General features: G+C 37.3%; 1 protein-coding gene and 1 pseudogene across 2 annotated transcripts in view; both read left to right on the forward strand.

Annotated features, from left to right (window-relative positions):
• The window catches only part of Afg2a (AFG2 AAA ATPase homolog A), a 271575-nt gene that overhangs the window by 61528 nt on the left and 192792 nt on the right, over positions 1 to 17255 (forward strand). Inside the window, exon 11 of one of the 2 annotated variants that reach the window (XM_027955852.2) lies at positions 3916 to 4125. The exons of the other annotated variant lie outside the window; for it this stretch is intronic. Within the exon in view, the coding sequence (XP_027811653.2) occupies positions 3916 to 4125 (210 nt within the window). The remainder of the gene's footprint in view (positions 1 to 3915; positions 4126 to 17255) is intronic. 2 annotated transcript variants of the gene reach the window in all.
• LOC114108222 (transmembrane protein 35B pseudogene) lies at positions 9225 to 16679 on the forward strand (annotated as a pseudogene).

A 17255-nucleotide genomic window follows, 5' to 3' on the forward strand; every position in this document is an offset into this window, starting at 1 on the left:
CTTTACACGCTTGCCTCTGCCCCTATTCTAGTCTTCATGCTACCTTGTAATCATAGTGATCTTCCAGAAGTGCAAAAGAAAAAAAAGGAAAAAATTCTTCCTAGCCATTTATATGCATGTAATTGTATTTTTAAGAATCATTGATTAGGAAGGATGTACCCACTTCTAAAGACATTTTATCTATATTGTGTACTTACCTATTAGCATGAGAAATTATCCATCCTGCTGCAGTACTTAGTTTATATAAATAACTCCTGTGCTCCAAGGAAGGGACATTTGCTGCTTACAGAGCTTGTGCAAATTGTGTCTACTTCTTGCTGTATGATAACTGCATAGTAACCAGTAGTGATATCATGAATATCATAATAATATAGTATTACTAAGTTTAAGGGGTTTTATATTTGTGATAGTTATTACAAACACTGCTTTTATCGGATAAATATAGTATATGTGTACTTCATGTATATGCATGTGTGTGTATGTTTATACAGTCTACTGTAAAAGACAATAAACTGAGAAGTATTGATCTGCTTAAACCACTCTCTACAGTAATCCTATTGCCAGATCTGCTGACCATTTCTGCTTAGTCCTCTGTATTTTCTGTTGTCTAGTGTTTTGATGACCTTTAAAATTCTCTTCCCAGATGTTGTTTTCATTTGTGTGTGTGTGTGTGGTTTTGTTTTGCTGCTGGGGACTGAACACAGGCCTCCTACATGCTAGGCAATTACTGTACTATGAGGCCATTACCTCAGCCCCCAAATATTAATTTTTTTTCATGAGGGAGATGTTAAAATATTTAGAGAGAAGTGACATTGTATCTGAAGCTCACTTTATAAAGGTTCTACAGAAAATTAAAAGAATTTCAAAAAACTAAGTAGGTATGTCAGTGTGCACACTGATTACTTGTGTGTCCAGAGAGAATGTGAGATTACTCATAAAACAAATGGGGCAAAGATTAAAAACTGGTGAATTTTAGTAAAAAATATGCAGAGATTTATTATACTGACTTTTCAACTTTTGTCTAGGTTTGAAAAGGTCAGAACACCAGAGTAAGCCAGCCTGGTTGTACCAATAGTAGCTGCTGCAGTGGTTTGCACTTGGGATCTCTCTCAAAGGCTGGTGTGTGAAGGCTTGATCTCAGTGCATCAGTAATCAGAGATGGAGCTTTTAGGAAATGATTCAGTCATGGGCTCTCTGACCTCAGTGATGGGTGAATCCCCTGAGGGAGTTGTAGCTGATGGCGTGAGAATGTGATGGTGAGGCCGATGTGGAGGAAGTGGGCACAGCGGGTATGCCCTGGAAGGACGTGTCTTGTCCCTGCTGGCCTCTTCTCCCCTCTTTCTGCCTGCTCTGGCTGCCATGAGTAAGCAGCCTTGTTCTGCCTCTCCCTCTGCCTCACCACAGGCCCAAGCAGTGGAGTAGGCTGACCATGGACAGAAACTTCTGAAACTGTAACCAAGAGATCTTTCTCCAAGTTGTTTTTTCTCAGCACTGCACAGCTGAGTAACACAGTTGTCCTCTGTGGTAAACACTAACTATGATACTGCCAGTGATTGCTGGACATTTTAGGACCTTAAACTCACGTGCACTGCTGTGAAGTTCAATTTTAATTTTATTGGTAAAATTAGAAAAAAAAAGAAGAAAGAACAAATAGGCAAAATAAAAATTCAGTTCTGATGATGTTGCAGAGAGACTTACTGCTGGTAACCTTAAAATAGAGAAAATGTTTGGGATAATAACTTCCATTATGCATTAAGAGACCTATAATTCATGCCTTTTTATGTAATAATTCTTACTTTTTAAAATAAATCCTGAGACGACAACTTAAAAGAAATAATTAAATGTGATCTCATGTTTATCATGTGGTACTCTTCTGGCTTTCTGGGCAGAAAACAGAAACATCCAAATTCTATAAAACTATAGAGGTTCATTTGTAATTGATTCATTAGGAATTGTTTCCTAATATTAACAAAGTCCCTCTCTTCTCCTTTAAATTTGTCAATTGCCTGTTCACTGACTTCTCATTCTTTTTGTTTTCCTCTTATCTATAAAATGTAGGTGATGCCCACCTCTCTGCCTTTGACCCACATCTCTCTTCCCTTGGTTGGTAATTTTAATTGATCTCATGGCTTCTAGTACTGTTTGTATGGAGATCTAAAATTATAGTCTTGTTCTTTTTCCAGAGCTCCATTTGTGCCATCTGTATTCCAACTGCTCATTTTTTGATCTTTTGAATATCTTGTTCCATGTTCAAACTTTATATATATAATCTATCTTTTTTTTTTTTTTCCCTGGTGGGGCTGGGGATTGATCCCAGGGCTTATGCATGTGAGGCAAGCACTCTAGCAACTGTGCTATATCCCCAGCCCCCCTTAAAAAATCTATCTTAATTATTTTCCCTCCTAAATATTTTCTGTGGTTCATAATTTCTTTGCCAGTCCATCTGGGAATGTTTAGCATACATTTTCTTTCTTATTTTACTTCTAAAACCTTTTAAAGTATCGCTCTGCAGTACTTTCCAATGTGTTTCCATCATCTACATGTAGTTGCCCTAGTTCAGTCTATTTTTTTTAAAAAAATTTATTTATACTCTCGTGGTTTTGGTAATTGAACCCAGGACCTTGAGCATGCTGTACATATCACTGTACCACTCAGCCACTGAGCTATACCCCAATCCAAGCTGTTTTTAAAGGTTATTTGCAGTGGGGCCTTACTCGATCTTCCTTCCCTGTCCTAAGCACTATCTTCTCTCTGATGAATCTTCTATCAGAGAAGCCTTCATGAAGCACAGATTAGACCACATATACTGCTCTCTGGATTAAAAACTTTCAAAGATTCTTAGTTTGTACAGAGAATATCTTGAACTACTTCACAGAGTCTTCAGGACCCTACACCTTACAGCTTCAACTTTATTTCCTTCCTTCAAATCTTGTTTTCTTTTCATCCTCTTTGTCTCATCCTATTTCTATTTCTCTCATTCTTTCCTCCTCCTGAGCATGTTGTCATTTTGTGGCCTCTGTCTGACCATTTCCTTGTTTTTACATCTCATTTATCACTCAGGAGTTGGCTTTCAAGTTGCCTCCCAGCAGGAAGTCATATTTTCTTACTGGGAATTTGAAAAGGCTTTTCTGTGTTTTTGTTGTACTTAGTATACTCTTCATTATACTATGGCTCTTAGGTATGTGTTACTGGTTGTTTCTAAGTTCTCAAGGTTTTTAAAATCTGGATTTATGTTCTATTCTCCAGTTTTCTTTGTACATTATTTGGCACGTAGATTATTCGTAAGGCATATTTTTAAGTAAATAAAGCCTGAAGAGCTACTTTCTTTTGGAGGTTATTTCTCCCATCCAAGTACTAACCAGGCCCGACCCTGCTTAGCTTCTAAGATTAGACAAGATTGGGCACATTCAGGGTGTTATGGCAGTAGATTGGAGGTTATTTCTTAGTTGAGAGAAGGAACAGAGTTCTAAAGATATTCTGCTTACATGCCAGAGACAAAACAATCAAATGTTTTACAAGGATTTTTTTGAAAGTAATTTTGCTAAAAAAGAAGTATGAAGCTAGATATGTAGATGAGATCTTGGATCATTGACTCAAATCATTTTCAGACAGATGAAACCTAACTTTTAAAGCTGTCAGGAAGATAGACTTAATAGTACATTTAATCATTCAAGCAATATTTATACAAGATTTACAAGTAAAAAATGCTGTCTTCAATATTTCTACAATAGCTAACTCATATTTTATGTATTCCTAGTTTAGCTCTTGATATTCTTTGAATTTTTTGGTGTTTAGCCTCTTGATTCTTAAGTGGATCTTTTCCTTCTAACACTTCTTTTGCTGATGATGAGTTTTATTTTTCTTAGTTTCTCTGTCATGGCAAAATTAACATTTGGAAAACATTCTGTTTTGCAGGTGTCCTGGTCAGATATTGGAGGACTGGAAAATATCAAATTAAAATTGAAACAGGCTGTGGAATGGCCCTTGAAACATCCAGAGTCTTTCACCCGAATGGGTATTCAGCCACCTAAAGGAGTTCTCCTATACGGGCCCCCGGGATGTTCTAAGACCATGATAGCAAAGGCTTTGGCTAATGAAAGTGGACTGAACTTTCTAGCTATAAAGGTAGGGTGTTCAGCTTTCTAGTGGCTGTGTTCTCTTCCATCGTCTTCCCACCCTCCTCCACTGACTTCTACCCTCAGGAGAGTGTGTAAAGTTGCTGCTTAAGAAATAGTTTATTTTTTATTTGAGATAGATGACAATATAATATGAGGGGAACAGAGACAAGAAATAAATTGGTGCATATGACTGTAGCAAATCATGGTGGACAGTATCTTGATTTTCAGTATTTCTTAGACCCATGCGTACCAAAAACTACTCTTTTGTTTTTGATTGCTGTAATTATACTAAAGACTTTTTGTTTAAGAGTCAATTGTAAATAAGATAATGAATTCAGCATTTACACACATAGAATTTCCAAATCCAAAAGATACTTTTTTTTTTTAATGGTAAAATGTTTGATTCTTTTTGGGGAGCAGTACTGAGGATTGAACCCAGGGGTGCTTAACTACTGAGCCACATTCCCAGCACCATTTTATTTTTTATTTTAAGGCAGGGTCTTGCTAAATTGGTTATGGTCTCATTAAGTTGCTGAGGATGGTCTTGAACTTGTGCTCCTCCTGCCTCAGCCTCTCGAATCTTTGGGATTACAGGTGTGGGCCACCGTGCCCAGCACAATGCTATATTCTTTTTTTAAAAATTTTTTTAGTTGCAGTTGGTACAATATCTTTATTTATTTATTTTTATGGGGTGCTAAGGATCGAACGCAGTACCTAATACATGCAAGGCAGGTGCTCTAGCACTGAGCTACCGTCTCAGCCCCACAACGCTACATTCTTTAGAAATGCCTTTCTAGTCAGAGAATAGTACTTTTTTAAAAAAATTTGTAGTTGTATACAATACGTTTATTTTATTTCTTCATTTTTATGTGGTGTTGAGGATTGAACCCAACGCCTCGCATGTGCTAGGTGAGTGCTCTACCACTGAGCCACAACCCCAGGCCCCATAGTATGGTTTATTCTGAACTACACCCATACATGTACATTTTATTTGTTCATTGCCCTGTGTCAGCTGAGACATATAATTTTACTTGATATGTAGTTTCACTTTCAGACCAGATGTTAATCTTTCTTTTTATATAACATTATTATATATTCAGTTAGTAAATACATATAAATAAAATCTTAAATCCATTTTTATGGATTATACCACCAAAATTTATTAAGTATCAGTTTATTTCAGAAAAGCCACATGATGAATAAAGTATTTGGATATCACCAGGGAATTTTTCATGTTACAAAATGTGTTTTCTATCATAGAATATTGAAATCATTGGCAGATGGAATGCATGAAACCTGATTTCAGGTTTTGGCATGACTTAAAATTTATGTGGAATGATATTCAGATGTATTTGCTCCTTCTGAATGTCTTCAACATAGTTTCTTTTATCTGTTGTTCTGAAAGATCTTGGAGAGTGACTACAATGAAAGGTAATCCTTTTTACACTGATCAGGGATAGCGAAGCAGCCATGGGTTTAAAGGGTGCAGGGATGAGATATTTTGAATCCCCAAAATACCTTGATTGTCTCTGGTCTGTTACCATATGGACACAGCTATTCTACTGGCATTTCTATGCTTTATCCAGTCATTTCCATTTCTCTGTTCCTGTTTTGTGTAGGCCACAATTCTATATTGATAATATTGGAATGTTTTCTGTCTAGTAGAACATGAAACATTTGATGAGGACCTAATTTGAAGGTTTTAGACTTGTATCTCAAGGAGGAGCACTTCTATTTTCTTATAAGTAGCATTTTCTTGCTCACTGTTCTTAAAACGAGTGATGTTTTAACTCAAAATTCATTAAATTTTTAATTCTTTTAAAAAGGCTACACACAGAAAAATGATGTTAAGAAGTTGTTGTTATTAAGTATTATTATTATTTTTTTACTGTGCTGGGAGTGAAAATCCAAGGCCTTGTATATTCTGCACAAGTGCTACCACCAAGCTACACCCGAACCCAAGAAATTATCTTAATTGTTTGGGTTTATACATAACTCAGAAGTCAGGTTGTATCTTGGGCTGGGGCTGTAACTCAGTGGCAGAGTGCTTGTCTAGCATGTATGAGGCACTGGGTTCGATTCTTAGCACCACATAAGAATAAACAATAAGGGCATTCTGTCCATCTACAACCAAAAGAAAAAAGAAATCAGGGCCTATCCTAATTATTAATTTTTTATTTAATGTGGTTTGTTTGTTTTCTAGGTAGTACTAGGAATAGAACTCAGGGGTGCTGTACCACTGAGATACATTCTCAGGTCTTTTTTAAAAATTTGAGACAGGGTCTTGCTAAATTGCTGAAGCTTGACCTCAAACTTGGCAGTCTTTTTGCCTCAGCTTCCTGAGTAGCTGTTATTACAGGCATTTGCCACCACGCCTGACTGAATGGATGTTTATTCAGTATAGAATTCAATGTAGTTTAACAGTATTTTTAAGCTTTGAATCTAAGTATCGGATATTTTAATCAGCAATGATATTCATTTTACTCTGCTTTCTACTTCATATTTTAAAATTTTCAAAATGAGAAGTTGAGAACATGAAAGAAATTGGTGTAATTACATACATGATGTTTTCTAAGGTGACTCAAGTGTTATAATTTATTTTGAGCTCTTTAAAATAATAAAATGTAACATTTTGAAGGTGATCAGAAACAAAACAAAACAGATGTACAGTAGAATTTCCTGTCCAATTGGGAAACAAAAGTACTCTAGACATATTGAAAGGAAAAACTGATCCTTTCCCCAGTGGTGATCACCTTTCAGCCAAGATAAAGCATTTTGATTGATTTTAAACATTACTTTCTTTAAGTCTCTGAAAGAACTTTTGAGCTTCCCCTATACATCTTTTATAAGTAGAGATCAAAAATATTTGTACTCTGCGTGGAGACTTCACTTTGGCTTGTGTGGGCTCATATTCTTGGCATATATAGATATGTTTGTGTAGATTTCAGCACTTAACATAAGCTTAAGTTTATTTTGTCATCTGGGTCATTACATCAGAATATTTTCCAGTTGAAATTTTTTTTTCTGCTCCTCTCTTGCTTTTGTCTGGAGTATTCCTATAGCCTGATTGCTTTTGGATAGCTGGGCTGTTCTCCTTTGTGAAGAGCCATCACTGCTTCTGGAAGAGTTGTTTGGTCTCTGGCAGGGGTTTCCATCCAGTTCTTTCTTGGTAGCATTAGTGAGGAAGAAATGTAATGAGCTTAGGATACCGTTGATTTTTTTGAGAAATCCTCTTCTCTATATTTGTCTCAAAGAGGAACTCTGCAAAGTATATGATGTTTTCAGTAGTTTATTTAGAGTAGTGCATTCAGAGTAGTGCACAGTTCAAAGTAATTACCATTATTCATTTAACTTGGTCTCCTACCCTTCTGTTATCAGAGCTACAGGATAATCTGAACTTGGAAAATTCAGATGAAGTCCAAGTTCATTGATAGGCTTGCTTTTCGGTTATATAGACTATAGAGCTTCCAAATTGCAGATTCTGAATGAAAAGCTGTGCAGACACCTGTTTTATATACGGAATGCTTTAAGGTTAGTTATGGGATTACACAGAAGATCTTGAGATTAAGCAACTTTTCCAAGGTTGTAGTGGTGGATGGAACTGAAAATTGTTCTCAGAACTCAAACTCAAGATGTCAAGATCCATTGTATTTATATTCTCTTTTAATTTTTTTTTTTTTTTTTAATTTTTAACCTGTAACTAGAATCTAGTGCTATTTCATTAATTATACTACCTTATTGGGGATTGTAGTTTAGGTCGTTTCTATAGGACAGAGTAGAAAGATGCTTCTGAGGACCAGTTTGAAAAATAATTTTGTTTCTCTAGGACAGAGAAGACTGAAAAAAATAGCATGACTTTGGTCTAGAAGTAAGAGAAGTAAGTTGATTGAGTTCACAAGAAAGAGTTATCACTCTGAATAAGTTATAAGTTATCACTGAATAATAATAATAATAATAATAATAATAATAATAGTAATAATAAGTTATCACTGAATAAGTGGTGTGGAAAAGTCCTGTGAGTATGTAATTGATGTCCTTGAGCTTCCGTGTATCACAGTGAAAAGAGCACTAGGCCAGGGTTCAGGTGGCTTTCATTTGCTTCCTGAGCCTAGTACTTTCTAGCTTTTTAACCTTAAACTAAGTTCTCTGTGTCTGTTTTCTATAATGTGTATGACAGTGTGTGATATTGGTATGTTATGGGTTTTGGAGAGGATTATGTTAATAAAAGGCAGTGAGCAAAAACTTTTGGTGGGCATAACTCACCATTTCTTCAGTGTCAGTTGTGCTTAATGGTCTAGCAAAGAATCCAGCGTGAACAGGGAGGGAAGAACTGCTTCACAGAAGGGAGAACTGACAGGCACCTCCCCAGCTGACAGCACACGCCCTGAGGCGTGTGAGGATGGCACTTCCGTGACTTCCCCCAACAACAACAACAAAAAAATAAAATGCTGTACGCAGTAAAAATAACTTATGTCAGTTGCTGAACTTTCATCAGTTTTAATGAGGGCTATTCTCAAGTCTTGTAATTCACAGTTTTGCCTCTTCTCTAAAGCATTTGCAATCATATTTATGAAACACAAGTGCTATTAAACTAAACTCATTTTATAAACAAAACAAAAGCCTGTCTGACCATCAGAAAAACTTAAGCAAATCACTGTTGAAGGATATGCTGTAAATACCTTACCAGTGTTCCTCTAAGCTGTCAAGGTTTATCAAAAAGGGAAAGTCTGAGGAACAGTCATAGCCAAGAGGAGTCCAAGGAGTCACAGTAGCTGTAAAGGTATGGTAGGTAACATGTAAAGTTAGGGTCTCCTGGATAGGGTCCTGGACAACAACAGGAAGGATATTAGGTCAAAACTAAGGAAAACTGAAAAAGCTGTGGACTTTAATCAGAATGTATCAGTCTTGGTTCATTAATTTGAGCAGATATAATGTAAGTGACTGATAATAGAGGAAACAGCATGCACAGGGGCATTGGAGCTCTTTGTGCTGTTTGCTCAATTCTTCTGTAAAGCTTGTACTTTATTACGAAATAAAGTCTACTAATTAGAGAAAAAATGTTTTGAGGTCATTATCACAGATCCAGTGATGTGGACATTCAGGGAGATGAGGAAGCTGAAAGGCCAGCTCTTGAGTGGTGTGCAGCAGCAAGCAGATGCCTGGGCTACAGGAGAAGGGTCCTGGGGAGGGCGGGGACTCCCGAATGAGAGCTATGGCACAGAACTCTCCCACCCATCCTCCTTCCTTGGTCTTCTAGGTGCCTTTCTGAGAAAAGCCTGGGGAGGACTTGGGGGGAATGGGGGTGGGGGCTGCCCTGAGCTGCTTGTTTTTGGTTGAAACCTCTAACAGCATAAGTTAGTTCTGTCCTCAAACCTAGACCCCAGCACTAGACACTCTTTCCTTGGTGGTTGGGCCACTTTTTCTTTCCCTTGTGCAGTTTCTCATTGGATCTAACCAGGAATGGGGTTCTCTTTTAGGCTTTTGTGCATCCCAGCTCTGCATCCTCTTCCTGTAGGGCTATTGCCATTTGGACCCATCTAGATTCGGAAACTTTTTTAGTGTCTCTTTAATTTCCTTAAGTTTTTTGATTTGTTTTAACTTTGAAAATTCCCTTATTTTCTCCAACTAGTGTTGTCTTATGTGTCTCATTTGCATTAATTGATTGTTATTGGCATCAGTGTTAAATAAAGAGGGATACTTAACTTTATCACTTTGAATGGCTATTACAAACTGACTAATAGTGAACTGGTGGTTCTTGGGACAAATGGAATAGTTAATATGCCATTGTTAGTTTTGCATAGTTACTAAAGAGTTACTTAAATTTGGCATTGTTATTTATGTGTGCAAGCGGCCAGTTTAGAGTTGGGGTAGTATATGTTTACACTGTGTATGTTAATAAATTATTATTTTTTGAGTTTGGCTTATATCAGTTGATAAAACTAATATGTAAAAGAGGGTGTCTTGACTTGAGAATATTCCATTTAGATAAAAGGGTAAGAATTATAGTAATGATATTTGGCATTGGAATCTTTCAAGACTTAGATTTAGAAAGAGAAGAATGCTTTTAGACTTATAAGAAATTTATAAGGAAGAAAGTTTTATTGTTTAATTTCTTGTTCATGGAAAAATTAGCTGACAGAAACTAGTGACGTTTTGTGTTTTAGCTTCTCTTTGAAAATTAATTATAGCTGGAATAAATATTATAATTTCATGCTTGTAACACTTTGAAAATATTTATAATTGTTTTAAAATTGTGACAAGAGAATTAAGAATTAAGGACTTCCTGTGTGCTGAGTTCCATATGTGGTAAATAAACACATATTGGGTGGCCTCCTTGCTGTCAGTTCATAATTTAGTGAGGGAGACATTTACCTAAACAATTAATGTCATGAAATGGTAACCTTCAGAATCTACAGTTCTTGATTATTGATTGTATGTGAGAAATGAGAAAGGGAGAGGGTCAAAGGTGATTAAAATTTTACTTTCAGTAATTGACAAATGAAAGCAACCTACTCTGGAGAGGAAGAGAAGCAGGTTAGAGGTGAATTGGGATTTAGACATGAGAACAGATGCTGAATTGGGATTTAGACAAGTTGGGTTTGAGAATGCCTCTGGGCAGAGGGTAGATGTAGCTAAAAGGAGTTGGTGTACATAGGCTTGTCGCTCAGGAGAAATCTTGACATTAAAAACCAGGCTTGGAGGTTCTGCAGAGAAGTTGATAAGGAAGAGTGAGAGTGTGGGAGTGGTCAGAGTGTGTGTGTGTGTGTGTGTGCGCGCGCGCGCGCGCCCTTGCACACTCACACTTGATGGCATGCTCTGCGAGAGCCATAGTGGCACCTACAGTGGAGTTCTGAAGAAACATGTCACTTTTTTCCCCCTCTAAATGAATGAATTGTGGGGAAGGTTTTATTATACTGTTTTTTGAGAACAGCTTGAATTCTGTTTCCTTCTCTGCCAAGTCCTCTCACTTTTTAGGGATTTTGCTTTTCTGCTGCATTTCTTGACTCGGATTTGATTCCTGTTTTCAAATTCTTTGAAGTGTTTTCCCAGAATGGCCTTCTCCATGTGCTGAGGGTGTACTTTTTTTTTTTTTTCTTATTAATTTTCAAGATCCTTTACTCATGTTACTGTATAAGTAATTGTATCTCAAGTGAGTTTGGGTTTTTATGAGTGTATTCCCTAACGTTTAACCATAGTTAACACTCAGGTTAACTTGCCCTCCCCAGACATTTCAGAACTTATAAAAACTTGATTTGAATTGTACTAGCCAAAAGTACTAGGCAGGTGTCAGACACATTTAAAAAGCCCTTGGGAAGCCTGGAAAGAACCCAGTGGTGATTAAAGGGGTAAGATTGCAAGAGCATGAGGTGTAAATATTATATGGTCCTTGAATTTGTGACTGATGGGGTGTCTTAGAATGAAACACAGTAAAAGGTGAGTCAGGTCTGGTTCTCACAGAAGGTGAGTCAGGTTTAGTTCTCATTAGGTTAATGGAGCAGCTGGGCAAATATTTTCACGTATATTTATGATATTTTTATTGTTTTGTAAACTTGAACACTGGAAATCTTGGCTTTGGGATGCTGAAAGTAACACTGTTCCCAAATGAGCCAGTTTGTAGAGTTTGATCCTGGCAGTTTCTCTTGCTCACTCATGTCAGTGAAGTGCACGTAAGCTTGGAGGTACCTCGTGGCACAACTAACTTACTGTGGATTTAGGAAAGCAAAATTGGAAAGTAAATCTTTTATGTAGATTTACCAACTTTATTGTAGGCATTTATGATTAATTTTAAGGAGGTAAACAACTTATGAACAAATGTGCGACTCATGGGCCAGGCTATATTCATCTGAACCTTAAAGTTACACATAAATGGGTCCCTTGGTGGTAAAAAATATTAGTAAAATTTTTATCTTCAAATTAACCCATACAGGCATCTGTTTTGAAAAAATTTCATTGCTCACCATTAGTACCTTTGAATTTGAATTGCTGGTACTTTTACAATTATAATAAGGCATTTACCTTTTCTTTTAAGGACTTGGAACAAACAGGACAGCATGATTTATAGAAAGAGTACTTGATCTGGAGGCCCAAATCCTGCATTTTTATCATCTTTTATGCAGTTGAATTTGTTCTAGGACTTTTGGCACGTTATTATTCTGCTTTTTTACCCTTTTGTTTGCATCAGGTTTTAAATGAGGTAGGTTAGACTGACTCCTAAAGCCCTTTTACTAATACATTCTTTGAATAGTGTCACAAGGCTTATTAATTTTTAATCTTTTGCTTTTTACCGTGATGGTCGCTAAGCATTTGGGGCAGTTCCTCTAACTGCCAAATTTAAAATTAAGAAATTTGAATTTCAGTTCCATCATTTATTAAAATTAAATTGTGTGACTTTGGATACATTAATTCACTCTTTTCACTTAATTTTTTAAAAATAAAATTATGATAATATACCACTCAGAGGGCTATTACAAGCAATAAAAGAGATTGTATTATTTCCTTTTTTGTTTCTATAACAAAATACCCAGAGCAGGCTAACTTAAAAGATGAGAAAATTACTTAGCTCAGTTTTGGAGACTGAAAGTTCAAGATTGGGTGGCCTTTTGGTTTGGATTCTGGTAAGGATCTATGTGGCATCAGAATGAGAGTGAGATTACATTATGGAAAGGAGGTCCAGAGAGTGATTTAGAGACTGGGCTCATTCTTACAAGAGCTCACTCCCAAAGAGCTCAGTGATGCCAGGAGAGCTAGCTACTTAATCCCTCTGAGGGCAGCTCTCTTAGACACCTGTGTGCCTCCCAGCAGGCCCTACCTCTTAAAGGGCCCACCGTCTCTGTCTCTCAGCATTGCCACACTAAGTGCCTCCACATGAACCCTGGGGACACACTCAGACCATAGCCAAACAGGACCAGGGATAATATATATTAAACATTTAGCAAGATTTCATAAAATTGGCATATGCTAATCGTTGCTCCCTTCTGGTTTTAAGAAATGAAAACCTCAGAGGGAACAAAAAATGTGTTAGCACATCTATGCTCTGTTAAGTGTTCTCTTAGTGGCAGAGTAGAATATTGTGTATATCTTGACACTGAATGTAAACTTCTGCAAATCTGTTTCAGAATACAGTGATTTGTAGCAACTTGAACTTTTAACTAAAAATAACCTTCCTTATTGATGAAATTGCTCTGACTTGTTAGATTCTAGACCAGTGCCACATAACAGTTAGCTACCTGGATTGCTTTAAGGTTCATCAGCAAGAGTGCAGAAAAAAATCTTTTCAAGGGGCCCCACCATGGTCTTTTATCACTGCCATCACTTGTTGGTAACTCTGGACTCAAATTATTTCAGCCCAGATTTTTTTTCACAGTGCTAAATTATCAGGTTAAATTTTCAGATCTTTTTGATTTTCTTCTCTCTCTCTCTCTTTTTGGTTTTTGGTCTTTGTTTTGGAGAAACAAAGCGTTGCCACTAAGCGTCCTGTAGTCCACTGCTGTGGGAGTGGAGCAGTCGTTCTTTAATTGGTTCAGGCTATTTGCTCTATTTTCATATTTCCAACAGAATATGAAGTCTGTACACTGGATTTTTAAACGATATTATTTTTTGTACTAAAAATGCCAAGATCAGTTACATTATACTTAGCAAAGAAGAAATCATGAAGTAACTGTAATCTTTTACTTTCTAGCATTGACATTAAGTCATTCCTCTTCTATAGAACCAGTCTGTAGAGAGTGATGACCATTTCTCATGTTCTCTGGCCTTTTCCCTTCAGTTAAGACTGTATGATTACAAAGCAGTGTATTTCCCTTGAATTATATTGCCTGCTTAAAGAAATGTCTTCACTGTATAACTTTGTAGAGATTAGTTATGAGAACAAAAACAATACAGAGTTAGCATGCAATATAATCAAAACAGTGACACCAGCAGTGTCCCTTCAGATCTTTGTCAGGCCATAACTTGCCTAATTAGTTGCTCTAAACTAAATAAAATCAGCATAAAAATTTCTTACCATATCCCACCTCCAATAAAATTAATTATCTAAAGGTTATTTTATCTAATTATCTAAAAGTTATTTTATTGGCTGTGACTGATCCTTGTTTTACTCATTTCCTTAATTCTATGCCATGGTCCTTTTAGGTAGATGTGTAGTTCCACACTTGCATTAGGAATGGGGGCAGTCCTTGCTTCCCACTATAGTGCAGGGCTGTAAAAATGATTTTGCAAGGTGAAACTATGCAGAATGATCTTAGTAATCAGTGGGAAAAAATTGCAACTGTTGCATTAACTTTAAAACATTTGTCTGGATTTTGAGAACACTCAGTCTTGGCTAGAGCTGTTTTATGCAGTGTTTGAGTCTATATGATAGCTTCCTTGCTGGTCTCCTTGCTCGGAGCCTCTTCCTTTGTTGTGTAGTCTTCCATTCAGAGTCTTGTGTCCTAATACTCCATCTGTGAGGACGTTATAATTTATATGTTTATTTTATATTAATGCATTTTAAAAGAGATTTCCAGGATTATTTTTATGTCATGAACCTTGCTTCAGTATTTTTGTGCATGTTTCCTCATGTATATATACAAGAGTTTACCTAGTGTACATGTACCTAGAAGTAGTTACATGTACCCCAGAAATTATAGGCCCCCAGAGCCCGAAGTGTATGTGTGATTCTTAACACTTCATCCCGCGTGGTCTGCATTGTGTGGGAAATGCCTAGGTTGATTTACATTGCCCATCCCCGTACACAGTCTATCCTGTTTCTGAAAATAAGCTTGTAAATTGAGTTGGTATTAAATTTTGCTACTATTTTCAAGATCCTTTAAAAAAAACAAGAACATTGTGCCTCAGCATAGCTAAGATTTTATTGTTTGTTGTTGTTTGTATTGGAGATTGAAACAAGGACCACTTTACCACTGAATTATACCTCTATCCCCCTGCCCCCTTTTGTTTTGAGACAGGATCTCTCTAAGTTCTGAGACTGGCCTTGAACTTGTGGTCCTCCCACCTTAGCCCCCTGGTGTGCTGGGAGGGGATCATAGATGTGTGCTGCCATGCCTACCTGTCTTTATTCAAGCTAAATCTGCTTGAGGGCTGGATTATTTAAGAAGTTGAGATAATTGAATCATAGTGATGAAGTTGGATTCATGAAGTCTATAGTATATTTGGGGAGAAATAAGTTTAGTGGATTTTATTATGTAAGCATAATTGCTTAGAGACAATTTAAATACCAATGTACAGATGGTTGATAAACTAATTATGAATACATTTCATCTTCAAAAACACTGTTCTGAGTAGTTTCCTTGCAACTACTTGGCAGCTTTGTTCATGTATTCCCTAGCCTAGTTATTATTGCTAGATTTCAGCCTGAGAGGTGGAAATACCTTAAATGATAGGTAACGTCATTTTAGATTTTTATAATAGCCCATTTCATACATCTGGCCCCACTTAACCTCATTATCAATTTTTAGACAATGTCTAATCTATTATCTGAAACAGCTTCTAAAAATTGTTAGTTGTCTTCGGTTAATAAAAATGTCAGGCAGAAAGATAAAATTGCCTCTGTTATTACTTAGGGATTCCTGTGTTGATGCTATCTGATGCCTTATCTTAATTAAACATAATGAGTGACAGTGCCCTTGGGGCAGCAGGATTTTGTCAACTTGAACTTTGGGGTGCTCTTCTCATCCTTTACTGGTTTTTGTTGATTTTTCTTTAACCCTGATCCTCTGTGTTCTAACCTGTGTGTTTGTTACATTTTATCATATTTTAACCTTTTTGAAGTGCTCATTGTTTTGATTCAGGCCTTTGTAACAGAAATCCAGTGGCTTTAACAAGAGCGGTATCTTTCTCACAACTCTGGAGACTGGAAAGTCTGAGACCAGGGGGCTGGCACTTGGTTTTCAAGTGGCTGACTTGGAGTTTCTTAGGTGGTGGAGTCAGAGAAAGCTCCGGCTCTGCATGTCCTCTTACAAAGACACCTGCATTTAGTAGAGTCCACCCTGGTGACTTGATCACTCCTCCCCACAGCCCCTCTCTCCTGATAGCATTGTTAGGATTTCAGTAGGTGAACTGTGGGAACATTCAGTCCATAGAAACAGTGTGCAGAAACCATTTTAAAGATCATTTTGTGAGGGTCCAGAGCTCTGAGCCCTGTGCGTCCTGCTGGGTGGCTTCTTTGCGCTCACGGGTTGGCCAAGCTCTCGCAGATCTCGGCTCTTGTGTCACAGCAGAGGAAAGCCCTGTTGCTGCAGTTTGCTAAGGTGTTTGCATTGAAATTGTTCGGCTACCAGTGAGATCCTGTGAGCTCCCAAACAGCTGTGGGCTGGCTGGAGCTGCTGGCTGGGTGGCTGTTGGTCGTGGGCCCACCAGTTCTACAAGATATCAGTAACTTGCTCTTGACCCTCCCCATGATGGTGGCTGTCTTCACTTTGGCATCTCTGAAAGAGTCACTGAGATCTCCATCCCAGCCATCATCTGCTGCTGGACATCTGCCAGTTCTTAGCCCAAGCTAAGAATGTGGTCATACACTCTAGGAAGAAGACTCTGAGTGCATTCAAGGAACCCTGGAAGTAGAGAGTCTCTTCATACCATGCAGCTGTCACAGCAGGAACATGCTGGAATAGTCTTGTCACCTCGTTACCAGTACGTTCCAGGTCTTCCAGTGTTGAAGGAGACATCTTGTCTACCTAGCCCTGGTTACGCTCTGCAACTATACTGCTCTCTTTTGAGGAACAGATATTGCACACACTGACATTCTTTATGTCATGTGAAAATAGAAAATAAGCACAAAAGAAATTTAAATCACCAAAACTCTAATATTTCAAAATTATCACTTTTAATGCCTTGGTAACTGTATCTCTTATCTTTTTTTATGCCTTTATATAGATTTATATATTTTTTAAATGAAAATGAGACCATATATCCTACTTTATTACCTACTTTTTTAAAAAAAATATTTATTTTTTAGTTTTCGGCGGACACAACATCTTTGTTTGTATGTGGTGTTGAGGATCGAACCTGGGGCGCAGCACGCCAGGCGAGCGCGCTACCGCTTGAGCCACATCCCCAGCCCTATTACCTACTTTTTAAAGCTAATATTTCTGTAACACCATTCCGTCTCTCTTACCTCGTTAATCTTGATGGCTGCAT

The sequence above is a fragment of the Marmota flaviventris genome, chromosome 7, assembly GCF_047511675.1.
Source record: "Marmota flaviventris isolate mMarFla1 chromosome 7, mMarFla1.hap1, whole genome shotgun sequence".
Taxonomy (NCBI): domain Eukaryota; kingdom Metazoa; phylum Chordata; class Mammalia; order Rodentia; family Sciuridae; genus Marmota; species Marmota flaviventris.